Consider the following 27,871-nt stretch of genomic DNA (forward strand, 5'->3'; position numbering starts at 1 on the left):
AGCTGAGTCCACACCAATCTTTTGTCTTCAGGTTAAGGAAAGCATCTTTCTTCCAGAGTATTCTTGAGCACCTGCTTTCATTTGCAGATATGTTTTTATGGCATCCTGGTTTCCTTCTAGGGTGAAAGGCCCATTAATGTCCTTTGGAATGGGGGCTCCAGTGAACAGCAGTACTAAAACCTCTGCCTGCATCCCCTCCAGCATAATGAGACCTAATGGCCCCTTCTGCAGAGAAAGTTGATCTGTCTAAACCTGAATCTTTATGCAAAAGCTTAAGCTAATAGGTGAAATTTAAATCAAATTTGAAATCTAAAATGCATTAATTTAAAAATTAATATTTTCTCTTAGTGTTTATTCTTATTTATCCTTTTAGTTAAAAATGTCATCTTTACTGATTTCATTTGGTCCAAAAGCAACTCTCTTTGCAGCCATAGTGGTTTTCTTGCTCCATATACTTTTTGAAGATATTCAGCTTCATGGTTCTCCTTTTTTTGTCCCCTTTCCAGGCTTTATTTTGCAAGCAACTCTTTACAGAGGAGTTCAGCATTTGTAAACTTTTGCTAGTGGCATGGCAAGAATGGTAGTGATAACACTGCTTTCCTGTGAGGGACTCAGTGATTACAGATGAGGTGCCAAACTCCTGTGAGATGTAGGTACATCCACATAAGAACTGGCATACTGGCTGAGATGAAGAGGATCCCTGACACCCTAATGCTGTTTTCTATGATAGGCAAGAATGATGATTAAAGGAAGTGTAGGAGAAAAATTAAGAAGTGTAAGACATAGGGTAGGTTTTCCTATCCCCTGTGGTCAGTGATTTAGGGTCTTCTGTAGAATATACAATATTCTACACAATAATCTGAGCGAGATTGTTTAATAGCCACTGGTGGTCGGGAACTTGTCTATTCAGTTTTCAAACCCTTATACCCATTTTCACTCCTGACTTTAACAGTTGTTACGATGAATTCCACAACTGAATTATTTCCTAATGCTGATGGAGTCTGTCTTTTTGTAGAAAGGAAGAACAGCAGGTAGTGTCATCTCTGTTTGGAGTAATATGCTCTGAATATGCAGGGTTTGGGAAGAGTGGATGTACAGTGGTACAAAAGGTTTATTTACTCTGGTTTAAGGATTTAATTACTCCAGTTAAAGGCAACCTGCAATCATCCATTCCTCCCACTTCCCTTCAACAGCTATAGCAGTTGAGGGACCTCATGGGTAGTTGATGTGGCAGAAAATTAATCCATAAGACTACTAATTTTCCTTTGGAGTAGCAGCCTTGCCATATATCCACAAAACCAAGAGCATGCAGATGGACATGAGGAGAGAAGAGGGATGCAGGACCACTCTTCTAGTGTCAGCCCACCACCAGATGGGTTAAGCCAATCATGAGTCTGTACAGGGTCTCAATGGAAGAAGTGTTTGCAAAGTGTAGCGCAGCACATACTCTCTGTCTAACTTGTCATATAGATATCATATCTTTTCAGGGCTTTCTCACTGAGAACCTTGTTTGGTTTTTTGCACTTTGCTAAGAAAAATTCCACCCTCAGTGACATGGGCACAAGAGCCACCTAAGCTTGAATAGTTTGAACCACAAGAAGAATGATGGGCTTATTCCTATTGTGCTTGGGAAAGAGGAGCCTCTTAAATGTAGTTCTCCAATCTGTTTCTGTGACCTCATTTGGAAAAAAAAATCACACCAGCTATGATAAAAATCATAGCTACAAGTTTTCCTTCTCTCTCTTACTGCTCTTCAGATCTTAAATTGAGATTTTCCATTACAACACAAGGCATTAATTTACTGCTGTTTTGTATAATGCGTAGTGCTTATCCACGTACTGGCACCTTAATGTTCCAGTGCTGTAGGGAAGATGTAAGAATTTACTTGCAGACAAAGTGACAGACACTGTCAAGTTCACTTAGATATTTGGATTTAACTTATGAATTTAGATCAAAAGAAGAGTGATTCATTTAATTTCTTTTCCTTTGGATATATCTCATATTATTCAATTTCAATAATACCAATTTTGCCATAATGGTGTTGCTCATTTAATAATACTCAACTGAAAAGAAATGTGATAGTTAAAAACATGAAAAGATCCTAAGTCATGAAGTTCAGACCTTAAAGGATTGGCAGGTTCTAACAGATTTTTTTCTTATATCTATTTACAAAGTTGAATCTTGATTTTTTAAAACTGAGAGAAGGGAATGTTTGAGTATCCCTTCCCCCACTTAAAAAGTCCACAAAGCTTTGTTAAGAAAATAAACAGAAAAGCCTCCAGAATTACATGAGCTGCAGAGGAATGCTATAGTCCAGCTGCAGCTGAGGCTGAGGCACATCGGTGGCTCCAGTTCACTGCAGACACAGCGTGCTCTCCTCCCTTCTGCTGAGAGCTGCCCTGCATTAGCTTTGGTTGGATTCCCACCATGTCTGTGTGTCATGACAGTCCTTGAGCAGCAGAACTGACGCATTCTTTTTAGCCTCCATCAAGTGGGCACCAGGGTTCATGCACTGGTACCTCCTGCAGCATTTGCTGTGCTGTGGTACCTCTGGCAGAATTAACACATTGCACAGTCCAAAGCAAAACACTCTGCTCATTGGATGGTATTTCAAAGGTGAATGCAGAGAAACTGATAAAAGATAATGACAGAGGATGCAATATTGAAACCTTTCCTGTGTGGCTTTCTGTCCAGTTGAAATAACGAGCCTGAGAGATGGCTGCCCCATCTGAGATCCTTAGCTGGACCTGAGGTCATCCTGTAGGTAGCAGACATGGCTTTGATATGGCAGATATCACACCCAGAGGTGTGTAGCTTCCTCTGCCTTTGGTTCAGAAGCAATTTTCCACAAGAATCCCATAGTTATCATTTCCATGCTCAAACATACTCAAAACTATGTGAGTAGTTAGTTGCTACCCTGAATCATAGCCACTGTTTGCAGCCTGTGATTAAATAAAGAGTAAGAGGGAGATTTGTATTGCACTTTGAATGTTTCAAAATATTTTTGAATTAAAGACAATACCAAGAGCATTCATTTGCAAATCAGTAGAGTAACCACAGCAGTCTAAAAATGATCCCATTTATTGGAATAATACAGATGGTAGACAGACATATACAGACATTACCTTATGGATCCCTCTAGGCTGATGGAACAGGTCACTGCAACCATCTGTTCATCACTGTGCTGTAGGTCTCAGAGGTACCAAGAGACCAGGATGTGTGAAAGTTGGATGCTTATGGTTCAAGCAAGAAATCAGTCACATCTTCTCCAACTACCGGTGTTAACCATTCAAATAAGCCAAGATGCTTTTGCTTAAAATTAAATAAGGAACATAATAATTTTTTTTCTCTCTGAGGACCCATGGGATCAGTAATTTCTGTTAGAACAGTGATGATTTACGCAGGATCACAAGAGAACTTCTTGTTGGGAGCAGAGGGTACAGAGGGAGCAGAAGAGTCTGTCATGGGCGGTTTTCAGATATGACTTTGTCGTTTCGTGTCTTTTGTTGGAGTGTTCTTCTGTAGAACACCACCAGGCCTGGGCTTCATCATCAGCAAACTGCTGCTGCCTGCCTTCTCATAAGTACCAACAAAAAGTGACAATCTACCTTTTTTCCCCTCAGACAACCTACCTGGGTCTCTCCCCATGTGAACATTGCTCTTCTTTTCTTTGGAATCTCTTGTGGGCTGTAGCCAGTCTCTGCAGTCCTCATGGGGCATTTCCAGTGCTGAAATTTTATCATAAGGCCTGCAGTGAAGTTGTGCTGGCACAGGGACTGATCCACATCCTTGGTTGTGAGTAGAGCTAAGCCAACAGTGATTGCTTGTGCAGCCTTGCTGGGTTGACTGGGTCCCCAGCTGTTTGTGAAATTCAGTGGTGACTCAGAGAGGAGCAGTGGGAGCTCCTGGCTATTGTGTGTTCATCTCTGAGAACTGCTCCAAGAGGCATTGGACCCTGCTCCAAAAGGCCCTTGAGTTGGGGGCATTGGGCACATGAAGGCTCTTGATCATATGAAAGTGTCCATTTCCAGCCAATGATCAAGAATTTTGGTAATCCCTGTCGTATTGCCGTATCCATGTCTTCATTCTTTATCTACTTTACCTTTTCTCACATTCTCTGTTGATATGGTTTGAAGCTGGCTCCCTGCCAAGTCTCCAAACCTTACCACAAGAAGTCCCCTCCCCCCCCCCCAAACCTCTGGGAGAAGAGGGAGAAAAACAACCAAGAAAAACCAAAACGAGAGAGAGACAGCTAAAGTGATATATATAAATATATTTACACTTATGTTACAGTTATATACAATTGAAATATATACAATTTCACAAGGGAAAGGGTAGGGGGAAGGGAAAAGGAACAAAACCAAAATAAAATATATATATCTCCCAATTAGTAGCCCAATATCTATCCACTAAAAGACTTAACAAAGAAATATCTCACTACTCTCCTTGGGACAACCGAAAGTCGCTCCGGAACGATCGCTGGCAACCTCCGCCTCCCAAGGTCGACAAGGCCTTACCAGGCCTCGCTCCCCAACACGGCAGACTCAACAGCAGGGAACCTGCACTTCCAAGCCACTGGAAGGAAAGAGAGCGAAGGCCTCTCCTCCTTTCTTCTTATAGTCGGGCTTATGTAAAAGTCGTAGGGAATAGTGGGTAAATCTGGACCCTTCCTTGGTTACAAACTGGTCACCAAGGAAGGCCTAGCCCAAACCACCACGCTGTCATAGAAAGACTTAGCAAACTTAATTGCAAACCTTTACCTGTAGTAAGCATATTGTATCTTACTTTAGTGAAAAAAGAATGAATAGCTTTGCAAATTTCAGCTTAGTACCAATGGTGGATGGAGAGATGGCATAGATGAAACCAAGGGGAGGGACACTTCCCCATCTTGCTGCCAGGCCTATGGATACCTGAAGGAGAAGCTACAGATCCATTGATTTCTGACTTTGTTACCTGTCTTTGAGTACTTTAGAGTACTTTTGACTCTTTGAGTCTGAGTTTTATGGCTAAATTTTTATGCGATACTCCATTGAAAGAGTAACATTAAAACAAAGTCTTAAATAAGAGATACTGCTTTGGCTATTGAGTTTACAAATTACAACTTTCTGAAAATTGGAGACTCCTGTTATTACAGACAGAGTGATATTCTAATAATGTTTTAGATGGCCACAGCAATTTTGAATGGAAAAGGAAATAAAACATATCCATTTGATCCCTGTAATTGCATCCGCATCAGCTACATGAGTAAAAACTGACACTTGTAATTGGTTTTGCAATACAGATCAAAATTTTCTATGAAACTGGAGTTAAAGGAGACCTGAAGGAAAGGGAAGGCATGAAAGCTACTGGTTGGGAAGGAGAAGGAAATACCTGAAACCCTTTTCCTTTTCTCCAGCTGTGCCATCTAACTGTTTCTAACTCAAGAGACCAGAGCAGCAGACTGTGAAGCAGAGTGGTAAAAGAAATGAAAGAGTTAAAGTGAGTTGGAGAGAAGCAGGGACAGTCCAAATTTGTGGAAGGAAAATACTTCCCAAAATGGGTCAAAAATAACAAATACAAAATGTACTGAATGAACTTTTGTTTTTGCTTAAGATTAACTTAAATTTTTTAGAAGAGAAAAAAATACTTTCTCTAACAACACGAACCCTGTGTATATTTACCTGAGGCTTATAGAAATAGCTCATATGACAAGTCTGGCTCCATAAACTCCTCCTAAGAAGCCTGGATCAGCAAAATTCAATCTGAAAGCTGTATATACATTTTTAAAAACTGTCTGAGATGTCTAAGTTAACTAATAGAGTAATCTTTTGTTTGTAAAAAGATATAACAGTTTTATAAGTTGATACTAAAGTCCATGGAAATCAGTTTTCAGCATTCAGTGCTTTAGTTAACTTCAGATTTAATTCTGCTGATAAAGAAATGCTGACTCAAGACCAGACACATAAAGTAAGGGCTGTTTGTAAATATGTTTAATTATTTTTTATATATTTTTGTCTTTTTTAATCACGGGAGATTTTCAGCAGTTTCCCGCTTCAAATAAATCTTAAGAAAGAAGTCAAAGCAAGCAGTCAGCTGCTCTAATGCCTATCAAATAGTGCTTTTCTGCATGTTTTACTAATAGATGAACAGGCGATCCCATTTATAGAACATACTACATGTTGACAGAGTGCATTACTTCATTTTGCAGTATTGGCAATTCGAGATCTTAGCAAAACAATGCTGAGGTCGCTCTCATTCTGTATTGCCATCCTTGGAATGCGGCTTGGGTTTTCATTAACTCTGTCGCTACAAGGTACCGCAGATGGAGGCAGATTTTATAGGGGGGGTTGTAATAAACATCAGAGAGCAGTAAGTTGTAAACAGCTTAAATTCTTTGTCCTGTGTGGATGAATTCCTTCTCCTTAACACTTTGATGTTCTCAGCATCTTGTGAACTCTTGGTCTAATTGGAGGTGAATGGGTGGATAGCGCGAAGGGCTTTGATACCTCCCAGCTGGTGTGTGGGGAGAAGTGGTCTCAAACTCCTGCACCCAGCAAATATATGCTTCAATATAAACAGTAAAAGTTTGGATACTCAGCCCGGCGCTTGGCTCGCAGCATTCTGGCTCTGCTTTAGGAGCACAAATCGTGTACAGGATCAGTTCCAAGATTTCCCCTCGATGTTTCAATCAAGGGAGAAGGACAAAAAGGGGGGGGAAATAGCATGGCTCTCTCACTGCTGCATTATTCCTGCTTTCTCCTATTCTGGCTTCATTGAGATCACCAGTATTGTCAAGTTAGTGTAAAACTGCTGTGAATCTTTCCAAGGCCTTTCCTGCACTTACATTTTTTCGAGTCTTACCAGGACAGTTAAAGCAATGCAAGTCACTTGAGAAGAATTTAACTACAAAGGAACTGGGTGTCCTTATTGCAGAAGAAGAGCAGACTAGTGGGAGATTCTTTAGGAATAGTTGCAGTGCTTTCAATTCATAGCTTACCTTTTTTCCAAAACAATAGCCTGAGAATAGACTAGCATTTTTATACAACCCAGCCTTTCCCAAGCTATTTTGCCTAGGGGGATCTTCTCCTCCCAGATTAGTTTAAGTGTCATTGCTTAGCAGCACTGCAGCTATACCACCTCTGGATCTATGGATCTGGAAGGCTGTGGGCTATGCTCTGCTTTCACCTTCCTCCCATCCCTGCAAAGGGAATAGCCGCAGTTTGGGATATACTGGAGATAGCTACGAGGGATTCAGTATATTTCTATCAGTAAAGGATCTTGTAGCTTAAAACAATACATCTCTGCAATTGGAGAAATGCTTGGATGATGGTGCATGTCATATGAATTGTGCTTTCATGTTCCTCTTGCTTTTTTCAAATCACTTTCTCAACAGTGCTTGCAGTCAGAGCTCCAGTTTCCAGGTAACAGGGAGCATCAGATGCCCAAGTACTGGGTGATTTAACCTTTCACTGAATAAAACTGGGAAGCAGTTTGAGCACTAACATAATATAACTCTTCAGTGAAACTCAGCTCTTCTGGCATGAGGACTAATTTGTGAGAGCAGCATGCCATATTTACAGCGCAGCAGTCACATCTGGTGCAACTGTTGACCCGACTGCTGCAGGGGAGAACAAAAGTACAGTAAATACACCTTTTGCTGTATGTTTACTAGGCTGTGTTTTCAGAAATGTGCACTGCTAAGTACCGAGTTAGTCCAGGGATCCTCTTGGGTAAGGTATTAATCTGTTTTGCCTGGACATATAAGACAGGCCTTCTTACAGATCCCTTCCCCAAACTCCAACTTGTGTTGGTTTATATTTTAGGAACATATGACAGTTGAAACAGGCTATCCAGCCAGTTGGACTAAAGATCTTTAACACAGTTATTACTACCTTTGTGTAGCACAGCTTGCTGTAGGGCTCTGGACATGGACATGTCTGCAATGGCAGCTTTTACAGGTGGGCACATAGAGTTGGTTACTTGTCTTGGTCTGGAAATGTGTTCAGCAGATCAAACATGGCATCTGCTTTAGACTGCTGTGTTCCAAAGAGCTTTCAGCTCTACTATCTGTACTGTATAGAGTAGGTCTTCAGTGACTGTAATGGGGACCAAAATGCCTAACTCATGCATAGACACCGATAGATAGCTGTCTGAATGTGAAGATGAGTCCCACCTGGAACACTTGGACATGGTTGTTGGTGGTTGTTTGATTTTTTCCTAACTACTTTACAATGTTTTTAGACTTAGGATAAGAGTCATCCAGAGTGTTTAAGATTCTGCATTTCTCCATCTCCCCTTGGGTGCTGAAGTCAGTTCCTTCATAGTCTCACTTGTCATGACAGGTCAGGGGAACTTTTATGCCTGAATCATTAGGTGATTGAAGTTTCTTACTAGAAAACAAATATGCTTTGATGCTTCTGCAGCCTCAAGGTGAAAACAACAATAAACTTACAGTCAGGGAAAATGATGCTCAAATAAAACTCATTACTGCTTGAAGCCCTCAGACTCCATACACTGAATTGTAACCATATCTGTTCTTCACAGTAACACCAGTCCCTGAATGTAAATTGCTAGAGCACACTGTAAAAATGCCTTGTTAACCCAGTGGACAGTCATATATACAAGTTTAAAATACCTCATAAGGAATTCATATTGCATATGATTCCGTTTTATAAATACAAAAGAAGAAACATTTCAAAAGCCATTAATCACGCTAATGAGTATGAATTTAGTCCAGTGGAAAAAAGTTGATTTGCTGGCTTTCGAATATTTCTTTTGCAACTCCTTGAATCCATTTCTAATCAATCCAGGAAAACTATCCCTGAGTTACAAGCAGGCTGCATGAAGACTCTGGATTTATGACTGTGAGAAAATCCTCCTGGGCTGTCCCACAGCCCAAGGTCTGGGTCTGATTCAAGAGTATGTATCTTTGGTTAAGTCCATCCAGTGATCCAAACCCTGATACAATGGTCCTGAAAATTCTTGGTTCCCATTTCTAGTGCAGGCTGCCTGGCATAACTGCTCTGCAGCCGTTCCCGGGCTGTAGGACAGGCTGCCTGCCAGGGCTTGGCACCACTGGAGATGGCACGGCCCTGCAGCTTGTCAGTGCCAAGACCTCAGGGTGTCACAGGATTGTGGCAAATCCTAATTCCATAGTAATTCTCAGGCTGCCTTTCTGGCTTCCCAGGCTCCCTGCCCTGGAGCAGAGATGTACTGGGATGCCTCCCAGGGACCGTCACTCCAAGGGCAGTTTGCATGAGCACTCCCTCAGGGCTGAGAGAAAAGAGGAATTTCTGTCAGGCTCATTGCTAACCAAGCAGACTACTTCGTGATTTGTCTTTTTCTGACTGAAAAACAAAGTATAAGAATTCATAGTTCACAAAAAGTTTGAAAATATTGGCTTTAGAGTCAATCGAACGAAAGTCAGATTTTGAAAAGCAAAGTTCCTTCTCAGCTGGAGCACTAGTTTTTCCACCATCTCCAGCGAATACTATGAATAATACTACCCTGACTCTTAATTTACAGTTGAAATACAGAACAGAAGAATGTAAGGTCCATCTGCTTACATGATCCCCAAATTATTGACAACTACAAAAACATGATGTTTGTAACCACTTCACATATAGCCTGAAGTGTATTAAACAATGACTTCATTTGAAGAGGTTTGTTAACATTATGAATATTATTATTGTTGGTCACAAGAGGCTTGGTCTTGTTCCAGTCTTGAAATAATTACTTTTACACTACAAAACTGGTTTATGAATTACAACATTAAATCAAAATGTACAGTAGTCACGTTACTTCTTGGGAGGTTTATTATGTAGTTATTACTCTACAGACTAAATGGATTTTAACAGTCCCATACTATTTGTGAAACAATTTTGAATAAACTTTCGGTTTTTGAAAGAGCCCTTCGTCCTCCTAAATTCTTGTCAAATACTCAGATGGTAAATTTACATAGGAGCCCGTGTGTTGATAAGCATTATTCTTTCTAGTCAGAGCAAGCAGATCATGTATCTGTATCTGATTTGTTTCAAGTTAGTGGTTTTAATTTTTTTTTTTATATAGCTGCAATTTCTACAAGTCATATGTAATGAAAGAAAATTGTGCTTTTCTCCCTCTCCCGTTCCTGGAAGATATTTATGGGAAAAGGATAATTGCTAGTGAGAGCTCAGCCCAGTAATGCAGTTTACAGTGAATGTGAGTTGTAAGGAGATAAACAAGGAAGGAAATACGTGGAGATCTACCCACTTTGAAGAACTAGAAAAATCTTCCACTGAATTGTTATTTTTCCCAGATGTGTATAATTTGCAGAGATGAGACTTCACTGAGGTTTTTGGTTTGTACGCTTAAGTCCCTTAAGCTGTTTTGATACTCAGAGTCACAGAACCAAACTTATTCAGTCACAGAATATTCTAAGTTGGAAGGGACCCACAAGGATGTCAACCTGGAATTTACATTTGCTTCCCTTTTTTTCCCCCCTTCTTTCCCTCCCTTATATTCTTCCCTTATTCCTGTCTACCTTTTTGGCTTGTTCTGTGTCAGTAAGGAAAAACAAACTTAAAAAAAAATTAGGCCTGAAACCCTGTCATTTATCTTCATGTGAAACAATGAGTGGTCCCATTTATTCAAATTGCACCTCTAAGGAGAGAAAAGGATGGCAAGATAACTGGTAGTTTCTTCTGCAGCTTTAAAACCCAAGTGAATTCTAGGGCAAATGCTAATTGTTGCTGAAAAACTATTTTGTGCTATGTGCTAGGGTAATTTTTTTTATTTACAGGTTAGTAGTTCAGTTTAAACATATTCTAGTGAATTTTCACTGATGCTGGAAATAGAGACCAATGTGCAAATGAAAGGGATGTAAAGTAATTTAACCTTTTTCTAAAATATAAGTATTTTAGATTAAATTTCTTTGCCATGCTGCTGATAACTGATAGTGCAGTAATATGCACAATCACATACAGGACATCACTTACCTACAAATTATACAGTATATATACAGGAGCCTATAACTTAAACAGTATAGTGATTTATTGAATGGAATAAATTTGAATGTGATAGCTAGAATTAAATACCTGAGTGAGATTCTGGTAGCACACCAGTACTAACAAACTCCTGGATACTTGCCAACATCTTTTACCTTAGGGAAAGGTTTCCCTTGTGATTGCTCGATGAGTTGTCTGTTTCTTACATGGAGTGCTTACCAGAAGAAGTGGTTTTGGCCCCGGGGCATGTTGTTTTGATTCTCACCTTCCCCTAGGGCTACGTCTGTGTTGCTGCTGCTCCTTCCCAGCTGGTGCCTCATCAGGCAGCAGCAGCAGCTCCAGCAGCTCTGGCTGACGGCAGGCAAAGGGCATGGGGAACAGTGGAGAGCCCTCCTCTAGATGCTTACAGATGCCACTCCTAAGAAAACCTGCTCCTCCTGCCCAATCTACAGCACAGTTTACAGATTTGAGTTAGTAACCTGGAGTCCACTTTGCCACTTTGGAGTTGGACCATCTGGGAACGTTCTGTAGGTGTGCACAGGATGCAGTTCCTCTCAGCTTGCACCACCTGGTGCAAGCACAAGATAGGTATTTGACACGATGTTTTGTACCTGCTCCCCAGGAATAAGGCGCTAACTTCTTCCCCACCAGCAGGAGCAACACTTGGGCAACAGCTCCTTGAGAGCAGTAACAGGGTCACGCCCTTCTAGTGTATTAGACCTCCTAAGGGCTTTCAGACATCTAGGAAATTACAGTGATCAAGTTCTTTCTAAATAGGATTTCTTTTGTCTAAGAAGATTTACGTCACTGTTGTAAAGAAGCATCTCCACGAGTGAGAGGGCACTTCATTCTTCATGGGCATTACGTACTATTTCCCTAAGCTCTGTTACAAACTGGTGAGAAACTATCAACATATTTTGATGGGTAGCAAATAAACACTTAAAAAGAAGTTCTGAATAAAAGATTTTTGCAGTGTATTATTCCTAAATTTCGATTCCTTGGTTTCTAGGTTTTGTTTCTCAAGCTTTATGCATTCGATATATTTATCTGTAATCTTTTCTTTCTTCTTTTTGAGAAATAAACTGTAACTTGTAATGACTGAATGAATATTTGGCCAGAATAAGAAAAGTGCTAATTCCCCGAGGAAGAAGTGTGCTGCCAGTATCACTCTTGGCTCTGGTTCAGCAGCCACAGAGGCAAGTCTTTTCCAGATTTGGAGTTAGCTCAGTGTGGAGCTGCATTCATATGCTGTTATAAAGGTCAAACACAACATGACCTTCATGCTTTAGTGAAGCTTTTTCACCTGAAGATATCTATTGTGTTTTCACTTGATAGGTATGGTAGCCCCTGCTTTCGGAATGAGAAGAACCAAGACAGTGAGACTGTTAAGGACTTTTCTGCCAGAAGGGCAGCCATCTGACCTAATTGTCATGGACTCCCACCTGAATGAAGCAGGCACTTCAATTTATGTGCCTTATTTTAGATGCCTACTTGGAACGACATACATTGTCCACCAGATGTGTGGGTTTCTTCCTATGGAGCCTAGGGTGATAAGCTGAGATGGAGATTGTAGATATTTACATTTAGGTGAGACAAATTTATTATTGCTGTAAGGACCATGCTGGCTGCCCTCCCATTACAGGGTGGATTTGGAAACTTTTTCCAACCTCATCTGATGTGACATCAGACAGCTTGAGTCACTAGTTCCAAGAGAAGTTAGTGGTAGAGAAGTAGAGAAGTTACTTCTCCCTGGTTTCATAACTGTGTGCTGTCTGCAACTGTAAAACTATTTTCTTTTGTTTAATAGCAATCACTGTTGAGAAAACTCTCAGTTCCCAGAGTAATATTGGAAAAACAAAACCTGGCTTCATTAATGATCAGGTAGGTAAAATTCAATTACTTACTCGTTTCCCAGCTGCTGTGTTGAAAGCAACTAAATTTTAGCTGGAAAGTTGTTCATTTTTCTTTTCTGTTGTCAACGACAAATGATAAATAGAATAGGAGGGAAGTTGTTACTGTAATCTATCTTTGCAGGTGTAAAGCACACATTCCAGCTCCTTAAAGCTGTGTAAGGAACAACCACAATGGGAACTATGGAAAGCATTAATAAAAATGCAAGGAAGCAGTACCTCATACAATAGAAATTATTTAAAATTAGTTCTAGAATTTTTTTGCAGTTTCTATTGTTTTTTCTTAATTGAGTTGTCTTGGAGTGAATATGCAGGAAATTAACTGCAATGCTTCATATCATCTGTTAAGAGAAGCTGATCTGAAAGGTTTACACTTCCCAAAGTGAGCCGCACGTATGCCTTGGGTTCCAATTATCAGGCAAGTAAAGGAGGAAGGAAGTTTGGAAGGAAATCAGAGAGGAATCATAAATAAATCATAAGTGAATAAGGATGTAATGTGAAAGGGTAAAAGGTAATCAGAACAGCGAGAAAGATCTGTGTGCTAATCCTAGTTGCTAAGTGGCTTAAAAGAGGGAAGCATGATTGCAGGCAACTGACTACTACAGCTCAGTGTGTTACTGCTCACTGCAGACTGGGGTGTGCTCCAAATTCTGTGCAATTTGAAGTCAGGTAGACTCTTTGGCCATCATAAATACAGTGTAAGTGAGCTTTCTAGTCACAGCCACAACAACTTGCGATCAAAATCCAGAAAGCTTTTGTTTTGAGGTCTGGCCTTTGAAAACACCTTCTGTAATCAGCAGTTAGTTTTAAATTCTGTTACTACGTACACAAAAATCTTGAACTCTACTGCAGAATTTCTGATAGCTGTAACTTAACAAGTCATTTAAGATTTTATACATGAAGACTCTTAAAAAATATTTTCTTCCTATTTTTTATGTTGTGTGTACAGAAAAAAACTGAATCTAATAAGCCTGTGGTTTTCTGGGTTGATACCCCCCCCCCCAACTGTATGTTTCTGCCTATAACTCTTTCCTTGTCATTGTAAAAAGTTCAACTACAGTTTCCTGATTGTGTATTCTTTATTTTTATTCTTAGCTGCACCAGTGTAAGAATGTGTTACTATTGCAAAGCACTTCCATGCACACACCTTTTCTGCCCCCAGTATCCTGCTCCCAATTAGACAGCCTCCAGATTTCCTTTGTGCCAGGTCTGGCACTCATCTGCTCCCTCAAAGGACTGATTCAGCCTGCTAAATGGAAATAAAACTGTGTGCTCCATTTGCTATATTGGTTTGTGAGAAGCACGGAGGCAGAGGGAAGGGAGGCGGTGGCAGCATGCAGCTGGGAGTTGGGAATGAAGAGGGCTAGCAGGAGCCCGACTTTTTGGTGGCAATGAGTTTCTAGGCCAAACAAGTTTGACCCGCAAAACTTCACCTTTAGTCCTTCCCCTCTCTGGCTTCTCCCTCTAGGGCATTCTTCACCTTCCTGGCTTCGTGGTTTTCTCCTTTTTCCTGAATTACTCTGTTTCCTCAAAGTTTTACATCTCTCCCTGTGCTGGTTTGCTTCTTCTCTACCTTCCAGTAGGGGGTTTCTGCTCTCCTCCCTACTATTCTTTTCACTTTGGGGTGTTTATTAGAAACAACCCCCCTGTTTTCATCCTTTTGTAATGTTTAACATTTCCTTTTGCATTAATGTGGTCAGAAAAAGGTGGTGATGCTACAGAGCTCGAGGGTAGAAGTCCTGCAAACCTCTTCCCAAACTTGTTCACCTGCTTGCTGTGGTGAAACTTGCAGAGCAGAGGAAAAAACATAAGGAATCAGAGCATGTGATATATGTAGAGTTCTCCGGTTCAAAACATCTCCTTGAAATAAAAAGCAGAAATTTGGGAGGGAAAACCAGGCACTCAGATCCCATTATTTTTTTCAAACTTCTTTTCTGCCTGCCTGGAGTTCCTGATGATTTGTAAGGTTTCTTTTTGTTGGGTGCTGCTTTCCAATACATGCTCTGCAACTGCTCAAGTATCTACCCTGCCTTGTTTTCCAGGAACGGGAGCAGCACAGATTGTTCACCCGAGAGACAAAAATGGACTTTATTGGTAAATGCAGATACTGTGTTCTTTGTTCGCGCCAAGTTGACTGTCCATGGGAACACTTAAAAGATGATTTCCTTTGCAATAGGAATTAAGATCCATGCAAGATCCATAACTGGAAGCTTGTTGAGTACAGGACATCATCATCAGAGCACATAAAAACTTTGGCTCAATTGATTTATCCTTCCAGCATGTATTTTGAGTTATTTTACACATTTCTGTCCCAAAATAATTTTTCTTTTCCCACTAAAGTACTATGTTACCTTTGTTTAGAGATAATGCAATGAGCTGGGAACATGTTTGCCTAGATTGTAGGTTGGAAACAGTAAAACTCATTAATTACATATATGTCATGCAGCACTACAATAAAGCCACTTCCTCAGAGAACAGCTGAGAGTAACTTGAGGAGTTACTGTGCTAATTAAGATTTGTGCAGAGCATTGAAAAATGATTAAAAAGGTGAAAGGGGGCTCAGGAAATCATGTAGGCTGTCCTAGGCTCTGCCGAGGCCATGCCTAACTGATGGAGGTTTTTAAACACTTCAATTGATGGAGATGCCATAATCTCCCCAGCCAAGTCACACAGAAATCACTACTAATTATAACACAGCAGAATGCAATTTTCCTTCCACGAATTTGTTTGATCGACCGTTCGTGTAAAGACGTATTCACAAAAAACCAAATAGGCCGTGACATAGTATTTCGCTCTTCAAAGTCTACAGTGTTAAAGAATCGCGAGCCAGTCCACCCAAAGCACGCGTTACAAAAACACGAACAGGAAAAGTTATGTTTTATTTGTCCCTCTCTCCTTCACCTTTAGGTCCTCGCCTCCAGGTGCTGCCAGGGGCCGGCGTGGGCTGGCCCGATGTTTTGCCCCGGGGCTGCGGGACGGGGCGGCTGGAGCCGCCGCTCCCGAGCGGTCGGAGGCTCGGGACAGCGCCTCCACGGGGCGCTCTCCTGGCGGGATCTCGGGGACCGCTCGGGACGGCCAGAGCCGGGAAAGGAGCCACCCTCTCCTCCCCTCGGCACTCCGGGAGCCCCGCAGGTCACCCCGCAGGTCACCCCGCAGGTCACCCCGCAGGTCACCCCGCAGGTCACCCCGCAGGTCACCCCGCAGGTCACCCCGCAGGTGCGGCGGGAGAGCGGCCCCGCCGCCGGGAGGCACCGCCTGGGCGGGAGAACCGAAACCGCCCCCCCTCCAGCGGCGCGGGAACCGCCTCCTCCCGCTGCCGCCCCGCTCTGCCGAGGGGCTGCCGGCTCCCGCCGCGGGGAGGGGACAGCCGGGGGCGGGGTGCGGGCAGGAGTAGCGAGGAGGGGCGCCGGGGGCCGGAGGCTGTCAGGCGGGAGCGCAGCGCAGCCGCGGCCGCCGTCGGACGGCGGGTCAGTGCCCAGCGCCGCCGCCGCGCTGTGTGGAGGGAGCGGCGCCTCCGCCGTCCGTGCGCGCCCATGGGGGACTCGGTGTTCAGCGAGAGGCCGGCGCTGCGCTACGCGGTGAGTGCGGGGCAGGAGGGGGCTGCGCGGGGATGGGGCGCCCACGTGTGCCGGGGGGTGGCGGGGAGCGTTCGCCCGCCCGTCCGTCTGTCCGTCCGTCCGCCTGTCTGTGCGTACAGGCGCGGGGCCGGAGGTCTGGGTTAGCGTGGCTGCAGTCCTGCCCGGTGAGGGTTCCGCGCCCGCCGCGATGCGCTCAGCTTGTAGGCAGGGCGCCGAGCCGGAGGCTTTCCTACGTGGGAGTGTCGCGCTTTGCTGGAGATGACATAAAAATACTTTTATTTCTTTTGAATTAATAAAAAAGAGGGCAGCGCGATGCCAGCCGCGGGGCAGTCGAAACGCAGCTTGCGGGAGCGGTGGCGGTGCAGCCTCTCCCCGGGGGCAGCGGGGCACTCGGGAGGTCCCGGGAGTCCCCTGTCCGACCCCGGCTGGCCCCTTGTGTCCCCCGGGGGCTGGGGCTGAGCCCCAACACCGGGAGTGCTCTCGGTGCCTGTATCCGGCACGGCGTTTGAAATAGTAACAGCATACTTTATTTCATTTCCTTCACGAGAGCTGGTGCTGTTAAGAAGCCGCTACATTTCCACCAGCCTTATTAGGAGCATTTTCTCGTTTGCTCGGGCAGAAAAAAAAAAAAAAGCCCCGTAAAAACAACCAACTGCCTCCCCTCCTGAAGTCATAAATAAACGCCAGCACGAGTAATAGCATGCGAGGGCTGGTGCCGCTCTCGTTTGCACCCCTGTCAATGATGAATAATTTTATTGCTGTTGTTAAAGTTGTGTGGGAATTGTCAGTTAGAGCAGGCTTTCTTCTCTGGTCCTGGGAGCCTCTATACCAGCTGCTGGAATTGCAGGGTTGGGTTGATAAGTGTATCACTTATGAGATACGCTGCGATGTGCTTTTTTCCACTCGCTTCACTTTAATTCTTTCACTATTGGACATTAAATTAAGCTTCTTCTTATGCCTTTTTTTGTTTTTTTAAACGTTGTGTGAAAAATTTGAAAGAGGCTGATTTTTTTTTTTTTGTAGGGGGTGAGTCTAATGTTTTTCTTTGTACGTACTCTTGTACACACTCCACTGTAGTTGTTAGTGCATTCAGCTGCTGTAATGATAGGACAGTTTTTAGAGGTAGTGGCATATCGACTAAACTAATTAATAGAAGGAAACACATTTGGCATCGTGTTTGAGTAGTGATAGTGATTTCACCGGGAATCTAGTTATCATACATCACTGAATTGGAACCACTTCTTTTAATAGGGTCATTGCCTCGTTTGTATTTAGACCCGCAGGAGACCAGTGCTAGTCACGTCACGTGCTGGCTCCATGAAACGTTTATTACTTCCTGAGATTGTGCTTGTCAATCTGCCATTAACTACTAGTTACAAACACATTATTGTTTCTGTCAATGGGATATCAGTCAGTTTTTATGCCCGGAACCAGCAGCAGATAGTGCATTAAGTTCAGGACAGCAGGCATGCAAGGGAACAAGCAAGTTGGCCAACCATCTTGGAGGACCATTGCTCCTGTTACAAAGTCACTGCTCTTTGCTGTATATTGCAGCAAAAGATAAATTGTGCACTTAAGAATAATACTTTAAAATACTCTTTTACTATTTTAAGATATATTTCAGTAATAAAACAACAACACTAGGAGGTAAGTTATATTTATGGATGATGTTACTGGTTTGTTTGGAGAATAGGGATCTGGATGCTGTGCATTATCCAAGCATTGGCTTAACGTGAAGTCTATGACAAACCTAATTGAAAACAAATGGTTGTTGACCTGATGATAAACTCAGACTGTAGAGCTTTCTTGTAGCGAGGTTTTAGTAATTACTGCTTAACTGTAACTTAGTACCATTCTTTTTAAGTAATTGCGTGGTATAAATACAAATCAAGTTCTTGGATTGTTTTCATAACTGTGAAATCAAAATTATGCAGTGTTATAGCATTTAATAGCAATTAATTTATTGGCAGAAGAAATTATAGTGATTTATGTGGTGGGCTTCTCTTCTGCTTTTCAGGACTGATAATTAAAGTTTCATGATTTTCATAAAAGTGCATGAGGAAGTATCTGCTTTATCATCTTGGTTCTGGTTATCAGTGTGCTTTTGAAGGAAGTCTCTCAATCTTCCCCAGTTGTGTGCTATGCTTCATTTCTTGGGGTAGCCCTGGAGCATGGGAAACAGCACCTGTTCAGGTCACGCTGATCTGGGGGATGTGCTCGTGGTGCTTCTCAGTGCCTGGAGGGTATTTGAGCCTCAGGACCAAGCTGGAGTCAGCTTGAATGTAAACTTGGAAAATTCATATTGTTTGGACATTGGATCCTCTATACCAGCTCCTTATCTCTGCAATGTGCTACTTCCAGTGCAACAAGATAGTGTAGCCATAAATCAACAGGGAAGCCATTGCGATTGTGAGGCTCCATAGTGTGTTTCCAAGCATAGCTCAAAGAAACACAGACTTAATAACTTAAGACGGTTATGTCAGTGGGGATGATCACTTCTCCTATAGCGCGTTTGATCCAGCATATGTTAAGTGTGAGTGGGATGACTGATAATTATGTCACGGTTCCACATGGAACTCGGCATTGGTGTTGACTCACCAAAAAGCTCCAGTAGGCAAAGAGGTAATTTTAATGAGCTGAAACATTGTTTTCAGTGAAAAGTAAGTTAAAAGAAACCAGCCTGTTGAAAATGAATACAAATATCTTATTAAAGGAGAGTAGGTGTAAAAAAAACAACACTCTCTTGCATTGGGTCAGAGAGCAAATATTTTTCTCATGTCTTTTCACTAGTTCAAAGACCTCTCCTTTTCTCATATGTTTAAATAACACTTTTATTAAAACTTACAGAAAGGTAAATATCCTCTCATTCTTGCTGTATGCTGCCTGGCAAAAATGTACCCTTTAATTTTTAGACATGGGTTAGTTTTACTTGTCCACTAATCATCCAGCTGAATTCACTCTGTTTTACAAGATCTTTTTGATATTGTGGCTTTTGTAACTGATTCTAAGACCTCCATATGTTCCAGGAACAGTTTTCAAATAATTTCATTGAAAGAGTGGTCACCTTCCTGACTTGGGATTTCTTCCTGTTGGTTCCTAAATTCTTCTTCCCCCTCCCCTCCCCCTACTCTTAGCACCTGTTATGGGAGAACTAAAAGCTGCTTCATGTATTTTGGCTAAAACACCAGAAGGTGATATTGTACTTACTTTAAGAGATCCATTGGTTACTTGAAATGTAGGGGTTTTGTTATGTATGTGACAAAAAGACTCAAAATAGCCTCAGCTGTTGCTCAGTCAACTGGCCTCTCAGTGGTTCAAAGCAGGAAGCCTGGAGTATGGTCTGTTTTGGATATAGCCATTTTAATCTTAGTGGAGTAGCTTTAATCTTGTTTTGTCTTGAAACATTTACCAGAAAGGATTTCCCTGAAGGGAAAGGACGTTTTACCCTGATGAGGAAACTCTGACTGTCTTTAACCAGGGAATATGAGAAAATGGGGAGGAACTGGGATTTAGAAGTGGCTGCCATGACCAGTGGTGTACCTTGGGGGATTCATCTGACGAGATGTGACTCTCTTGGAGCCAAAAACTGGGATTTCTGGCAGCCGGAGTGGAGGGAATGTGTGGGTCTCTAGAGGGCACAACTTAGACTTGGTTTAGGCTTCTGAATCTATTACTGATAATGAGGTCACCTCCAATTCAGACATTGGGGAGTATTTTGAGAAAAGAAGGGTTTTTTCCCTGCCTCCAGCAGTATTTGGGGCATTGTCTTGTGCATTGGCTCAGCCTGCGCCCAGCTGACCCCTTGCTGGGGCAGCGGGCAGACTTGTTGTTCCCTCTTACTGTCTTAAATCTGTCAATCTGTGTGGAAGGATGGAGGAAACAAAAGAAACAGTTTGCAGGGGAAACTATGACACTGTGAACCTCAGAATGCTTTCTGGAGCACAGAGGGAATGAAAAGAGGATAATAGACATTTTCGTCCAATATTCTAGTTGTAGTAATGCTAATTGTTAGTCATGATGGTGAGATACTAGAATAATTCAAGGTGAAATAGCGATATTGGTGGTGATGCTGTATAACTCTAAGCTGGAACTGTGAAAATCTCCTTGTGAGAAGGATCCAAGCACTAACATCCTCCTGTGGCTTGCCTGGGTTTTGCAAGAATCCAGTTTTAAAGAGGGTTGCTTGCCTTTCTGATTTCCAGATACGTTGCCTCATGACTTGAGCCTTCAGCCACTCACAGATTTTAACAACAGAATTATATAGCCCAAGCAGACCACATTAGTTACTATGATTGTAGGAAATCCTACAAGTAATTTATCTTACTGGACTAATAAGTATGCTCGCTTCACCTAGACCATCTGACTGGTTTCTCTCTCTTCCCAATGGACTTGCCAGCAAGAAACAGCTCAGGTGCAGACTGGATCAATGTATATTCAGATCAGTCATAATATATATTTGTACTCGGGTTTGGTGAGGTGGAGGGCAGACAGTGGGCTTGAGAATAAATTCTTGCCTACCAAAAAAACCAACTTAATCATCTCTGCTTCACAGAAGGTAGCTGCTTATTTTCTCCTATTCTGAGTATCAAAGGCAGAGTTAACTTTTTCAAAGAAATTAAATTGCTCTGTAGGTGTTGTTTTCAAATTAGGAAATTGTGATGAAAGCTTTAAACTCGATCAAATAAGCGAGCTTGCCTTTACAGAAGAGGCAATTAGCAGTAGAGGAATGGTTAAATGTCAAATTTCTGGCATCTGACTCTTGGATTTTATTCATCAAGCACTTATGCTAACCTCATACATGTTGGTTGTTTTGGAAAGAGGAATATGATTTCTGATCACTGTTGAGCCCAGTGCTTCATTCTTCCTTTGGGTGAAATTCCCAGTGACAGTGATGATTCATGCTTACACTTTTGCAACATTTGAAAGTACTTTTATTGCTAATCTCTAAAGAGCATATATAAATATAGGAAACGAGCACTCTTTGTCGCTCAGTAGTGAACAACAAGGGCAAACTTTGATTGGGATTGATGGAATCTGAAGTCAGTCCAGCTGTTTTTTATCTACTGTGCAAAGTGGCTGTGAGTTAACACCAAAGAGCTGAAATCAGGAGAAGACAGGAACTGAAGAGCTCGTGTGTGTCACATGCTTTTAAAAAGTTGCAGAAAGTAGATTTCCATTCTGATCAGGTTCTGGTTTTTTACAGCTCTTGAACTCTTGATGTATTCCTGAAGCTGTTCATATGTGGATATGAATGGTCTTCCTCTCATATGTGCAGGAGAAAGATGGGAGCAGATGCATGTTGAGTTTGCCTGGGCTTGCTAAGTTAGCTGCAGAGCCAAACTGATGGGGTTGTATTAGTCTGCTACCAGATACTGTGCAGGAAAAGAGGTGGCCTAAAGCATGGAGAAAGTGGCCACCCTGTGTATAAAAAGCAGGAGGTAAAGCTTCCCTTTTATTCAGTTTCTCTGCTTGTCTTTACATAGCATAATCTATCCCTGCAAAGCAATGACAGTTCTTGTAATAGTACTTAACAAAGATGATGTTTAATAAAACTATTAAGTGGACCTTCAAGGTTTCTCTTCAGAGGGGCATATAGTCATCAGGCTCGGATGTGGTAGTATGTTTTGCTGGGACAGTTTATGCTGATGCTGCTTCTCCAGGAGAAGATTTAATCATCCAGCAGTAGTCCCTCATAAAGCTGCTGGGTGGATGAGGTTTTGGGCTCACGATGCTGAGGAGGTCTGCCTGAGCAGCAAGGTCATGCATGACTAAAATCAGCAACCTGTGCCTGGAATGAAGGTTAGCCATGTAGATGAAGTGCAAAATGAGGATTTTGGTCTTTGTCATGTCCTTTTTTGGTGATTTTTGAGCAAGGCTCTTCTCTGGTCCTTTTATTATTTATTTTTTTTTCTGCGGAAATACTTCTCTTCCTGAAGTGCAAGTACATGCTAACCTTTAGAGGTTGTTCAGATGTGAAGATGGTGTGAATACAGAACTACCCTAAAGTAAAAATGTTGGACTCCATGTGGTCAATATTCCCCATGCAGGCTGACAGTTTGTATTTCAGTTCTGTTTTCCAGAAGCTTTTTGGAGTTTGCAGGTGCATCTTCACACTTCTTTCAACCTGAAGAGTGAAGTAAATGGAAGATGACTGAGGTCATAGATATATTTAGATAGTTGGTTCTACTTTTGTTTATCTTCGGTTCCAAATGGGTTACCTTTTATGCACAAGTGTCTGCATAGTAGTGCGAAGGAGATTACTTACTTGGGAGATTTGTTTCTGTACAATTCTAAAGATACAGGCCACAGCTCTTCAAGATTTCATATATACTTAGAATTTAAATCTCAAATGAAAATTACACCTAGGAAACACTGGTGTACATGTTATCATGTAAATAGGGATCTTTGAACTTCTTTGGTTTGTTTGCTAAGTACCTCTGTCATTCACCAAGGAGTGTTCCTGTGCAAGGGCTGTTTGCTGCTCTTGTTCTTATGGAATACCTGTACCTGCAGCAGAAATACAGCTGAACTCTGAGTGACCTGTAAAAGATGTATTCAGAGTTTAAATCCCACATTATTCCTGCCTTTCTATGACATTTGAGAATATAGAAAGATGTTTCACTCCATGCAGTGAAATGGCTTTTTCTTGTCTAGGGAATAAAGGAGGTGTACATGCATTGTGTTGCTTACAAAAAGAACTTGACAACCTTTCTGTAACAAGCCTTGGCTGACAAGTCCATATGGTTCACATTAAGTTTCCCTAAAGGGGATCAAATCTTAGTGCTCCTTTGGGAGATACCTGGATCTTATCAGGCATGACTGACTCAAAAAGAAACGTAAGTAATATTTTTGCTTTCTAATGATTGCTATCTAAGTGTTATTGATAGTGCACATTTAAAAGGATTTTCTGAATATGTCCTCTACTAAATCAAAAAATATTAGGAATTTCTGATGGAACGTTGAGTATTACAACAGTACTTTAATACACTATATTTAGTGTCCAGTTGTTAAGGGCAACCTAAGTTAAGTTTTTGGGTTTGTTCAGGCTGCAGTGCCCTCAGGTATGCAGGAGGAGTAAGTGCTGATCTTAGCTACCTGCAGGATAGTCTGCTGTTATTTCATACTTGGATGCTTTACATTTTTGAAGCAGGTGAATGAAGCTGTGTAAATTATAGTGGAGGCTGTTGATATTTCATCATACAATTAAATTGTTTGCTTTTAAATAATATCTCATACTTTTGTGCATTAGTTTATATGAATCTGATTATTGGTCACTTTTGCTATGCTGCCGTGAAGATAGATGGTCCTATGATTTTATAACTACTTCTATGCTGTGTAATTATACTAGAAAAACAGTCTTAACTGTTTTTGTTTACTGTAGATGATAATTTTTTTTGAAATCAAGCATCTTGAATAGCTAAGTATGCCTATAGGTACCTGGTGTTTAGCCCCCAAACTTTGTCCTGAGTGTCTTATCTCCTGAAACTTGCAATTATTTTGTTTTGGTGTTGATAAGGGTATAATATTTGCAAAGTTTTACACATTTATAAAGTCAGTTCATTGTTTGGAGTGCCAGATTTGATTTAGAGACCTAACTTAGGTGGTGTTTAATGTTGACTGTTTTTTCCTTTTGCCTGTTAGTTTGTAAAAGGTCCTGTTATGCTCATCTATACGTGACTTGGCATATGGATTCAGTATCCTTGCAGGCTGAAATTCTCATTTGTGTGATTACTGTATTTTTTCCAGTCTGGTCCTATTAATAAATATCCTGAGGCTTGCAAAGCACTTTGTTTAAACACAAGCCGTGGAAAAGAATCTGAAGATCATTGTTTGATAGATGGATATTCAGCTTACTTAAAAACTTGGAAATGTATTTCTGCTTTTCAGGTGGGGATCTTGAATGAGCACAGTATGTAGTGCCATCTGTATGAAAACCAAACCAAACCCGTAAACAAATTGTGCAGGAAGAAAACCTTGGGTACTTGCAGCCTGGTCCTCTTCTTGCTGAAATATGTCCCAGCTCTTGAAACAGATGTTGAGTCCAGCTTTGTGCATAGGCCACACCCTCCGTTTCCCTTGGCAAATTGTCTCACATTCCAGTGACCCTCTGGGCAAAACATCCTTTAATTGGTACTGTGACCTTAAATGTTTATTTTTTTCCTCTGTGGTAGATTGTTCTTGTCCTGTATCACTGCAGCCTGTCATTAATATTTGCATACTGTGATTATTTTCTCCTTTAAATGTCAGCTTTTAGAAATATTCCCTATTTCAATGAAAGTTATCTGAAATAAAAGTGAATGATTTATTTTAGTGCAGAATACTGCACTGAGGAACTTGTGGTAGGATATCGGATTTTTTTTTGTTTGCAAGCAGAGATCTCTGAGTAACTGCGGAATCTCATGGTTAGATGGTTGTTTCTCCTCCCAGATGCCTGTTTCTGTGGTCTTTCCTTGTGAGTGCTTTCATGCTTGAGTTCATGGCCTGTTCTGGCATCTGAACACATCTGGACAAATGATAGGAACAGGTGGTAGGAGAGAAAGTACATGGCTTGGCTTTTTACTGGAGAGTGGATGTCTTTCAGAGTTGTAGCTGCTGAATCTCTTACTTTGTGTGGTGTCTGCAGTGTCTTGGAAAGGTGCAGGTAGGAGCAATGACTGGGGGGGGGTTTGTTTCAGCCCGTGAGGAGTACATATGAGCCTCAGGGGCTGCCACTACAGTGAGGGTTGCAAGATGTTCAGACCTGTAGATCAGGTATGTATCTGATATGGTTTGAAGCTGGCTCCCTGCCAAGTCTCCAAACCTTACCACGTGAAGTCCCCCCTCCACCCCAAGCCTCAGGGAGAAGAGGGAGAAAAACAACCAAGAAAAACCAAAACGAGGGAGACAGCTAAAGCAATATATATATAAATATATTTACACTTATGTTACAGTTATATACAATTGAAATATATATATACAATTTCACAAGGGAAGGGGGAAGGGAAAAGGAAGAAAACCAAAATAAAATATATATATATATCAATGAATAGCCCAATATCTAGCAACTAAAAGAGTTAGCAAAGAAATATCTCACTACTCTCCTTGGGACAACCGAAAGTCTCTCTGGAACGATCACCGGCAACCTCCGCCTCCCAAGGTCGACAAGGCCTTACCAGGCCTCGCTCCCCAACACGGCAGACTCAACAGCAGGGAACCTGCACCTCCAAGCCACTGGAAGGAAAGAGAGCGAAGGCCTTTCCTCCTTTCTTCTTATACCCTGGCTTATGTAAAAATCATAGGGAATAGTGGGTAAATCTGGACCCTTCCTTGGTTACAAACTGGTCACCAAGGAAGGCCTAGCCCAAACTACCACAGTATCTCAATGACATATTTTCACTGGAGAGATGTCTGACATACACCTGCAGAGCTTGCAGCCTGGGGTGACTGTTGGAGGAACATCGGAGACTGCTGCTGGCTAAGATACAGAACCGTGAGCAGGTGAGAATTGCATCCCTTGCTCACAGCTGTGTGATGCTTAGGTTGTCCAGGAGCAAACAGCGATGTTGCACAAGTGCTTGAGTCAATCCTGTTCTCAGCATGTCATGGCAGTTTTGGATTTAAAGCCACGGGGCTTTCCAGAGGCGCTTCACAGTTCTTCAGCAGAAAGTGAGCTCCTGCTCAGTTTGTTGTCATTCAGGGCATACAGTTTTATCTGTTGGGCAAGGATCTTGCTGGTGCATCGTTCTGGGCTGCTTTGTTTTCTTGTGGCTGCATGAGCCCACAGTTGGATGGTGTGGCTGGAATTACTGAAGTTGCTAGTGATGAGCTTTGTTTTCACAGTTATTGAGAAGAATCAATATGAATTCTTCTATACATGTTTGTGGATTTTTTTGTTTTATTTTTTGCATGTCTTGCCCTGAAACGTATTCACGAGTTCTGATTTAGACCAATTTAAATCTAAAATTCAGTCAAAGGCCACAGGAAAACAGACTAATTAAATGCAAAGTTGTGAAATTTATTGCCCCTTACCTGTCTTCTTCCAGAATGCATCTGCATTTCAGTCAGGATTTTCCATGCGTGAATGCACAGCCCATGTGAAGCAATGTCAAATTCTGTGTTTATAGGAATTTAAGATGATAAAAATGTTGCAGCAGGACAGAATTAATCTCCATCAGAATTACAGAGGAGAAAAGGGGTGCAAAGAGCAAACTGTGCAGTCCTTCTCCATTCTTCTACATCTATCAAATGGTTTATTTTTTTCCTATATTTTAGCAAGGAGAGTGTGAGTTGCTTACATTTATTTACAGAAGAGATGCTCTTGTCCTTTCTGATGCTGATTAGCTGATGATTTACCTTCTGGCCAACTGGTTTTTTTGTTTTTTTTTTTTTTTTTTGGGAGGACATTGTCCCTGCTGAGTTCTCTAATGGACAGTAGTTGTCCCACTACAGGCATTTCATGGCATTGGAAGTGTTCCTTGCAAATCTTTATTTTCTGACAGTGCTGTAGTCTTGAAAGCAGTCCTTGATATGAGAAATTTGGGAGTCTCCATTTATTGAGTCTTTCTGCATGATTTTGGACATTTGTTGTCAGTGATGCTGAACGGAATAATGTATTTTACTCCTGGAGAAGGTACATAATGGCTGGAGAGTATTTAAATCCTTCCGTGCTAGAACAGCATTTCTGGCTATAAATTAAAATTGCCATAGGGTGCCTATTAGTCTCTAAATTAGGCTGAACTCGAGTCAAGATTGTAGCCCTTGCTGCAGTGGTATGACTTTGATTTTTTCCAGTACTGTGTCACACTATTTTATATCACTTTTCCTTTGTGCATTTTTATAATCCATTTAAAGTCTTTCTGTATTTCCACTTGTGCAGGCTTTTTCAAACCCAGGTAAGCAAGACCTATTTTTGTACCCCTAAATATGTCATAGGGGCATTTAGTCATCCTCTGTGAAGTGATGGGAAAAAATTACTTTGCTGATTATCAATTTTATCGTCTTTCAGTGACTTTTAGATTTATACAGCTGGATTTGAAAAGATGCCTTGACTAGGAGCCAGCCCTGTTCACTTGGCCAACTGAAGCCTTGAGCTGTGGCTTTTTTTCATTATGTGCTGTTGCCAGTACAAAATACCCAGTAATTGTTGTGCAGCAAAACTCTTCCTATGCTGTCGCAACTACTTTTCTCTCAGCAAGACTGAGAAGGGTGAAAGGGATAGTATTTTTGTCTTTAGCTTAAATAGAGAGTAATTGAAAAGCATACAGAGAGCAAATCTGATGAGTAGGAAACTGCTGGGTTGTTTTTTAACCCCACAGTGTTTGGAAGAAATATTACTGCCAGAAAGCCCTTACAGTTATTATCTATGACTGCAGAGATGCTACCTGTTACCTTAACTAGCATATAATATTCAGCAGAGTTTACTTATATATTGCTATATTTT

At 41.6% G+C, this 27,871-nt stretch overlaps 1 protein-coding gene across 3 annotated transcripts in view; it reads left to right on the forward strand.

Moving 5' to 3' along the window:
* The window catches only part of ARHGAP6 (Rho GTPase activating protein 6), a 322,836-nt gene that overhangs the window by 146,295 nt on the left and 148,670 nt on the right, over positions 1-27,871 (forward strand). The window contains exon 1 of one of the 3 annotated variants that reach the window (XM_032679814.1): positions 16,364-16,452. The exons of the other annotated variants lie outside the window; for them this stretch is intronic. Within the exon in view, the coding sequence (XP_032535705.1) occupies positions 16,408-16,452 (45 nt within the window). The 5' untranslated portion in view covers positions 16,364-16,407. Of the gene's footprint in view, positions 1-16,363; positions 16,453-27,871 lie in introns of those variants that run through there. 3 annotated transcript variants of the gene reach the window in all.

This window comes from Chiroxiphia lanceolata, chromosome 2, assembly GCF_009829145.1.
Source record: "Chiroxiphia lanceolata isolate bChiLan1 chromosome 2, bChiLan1.pri, whole genome shotgun sequence".
Lineage (NCBI taxonomy): Eukaryota > Metazoa > Chordata > Aves > Passeriformes > Pipridae > Chiroxiphia > Chiroxiphia lanceolata.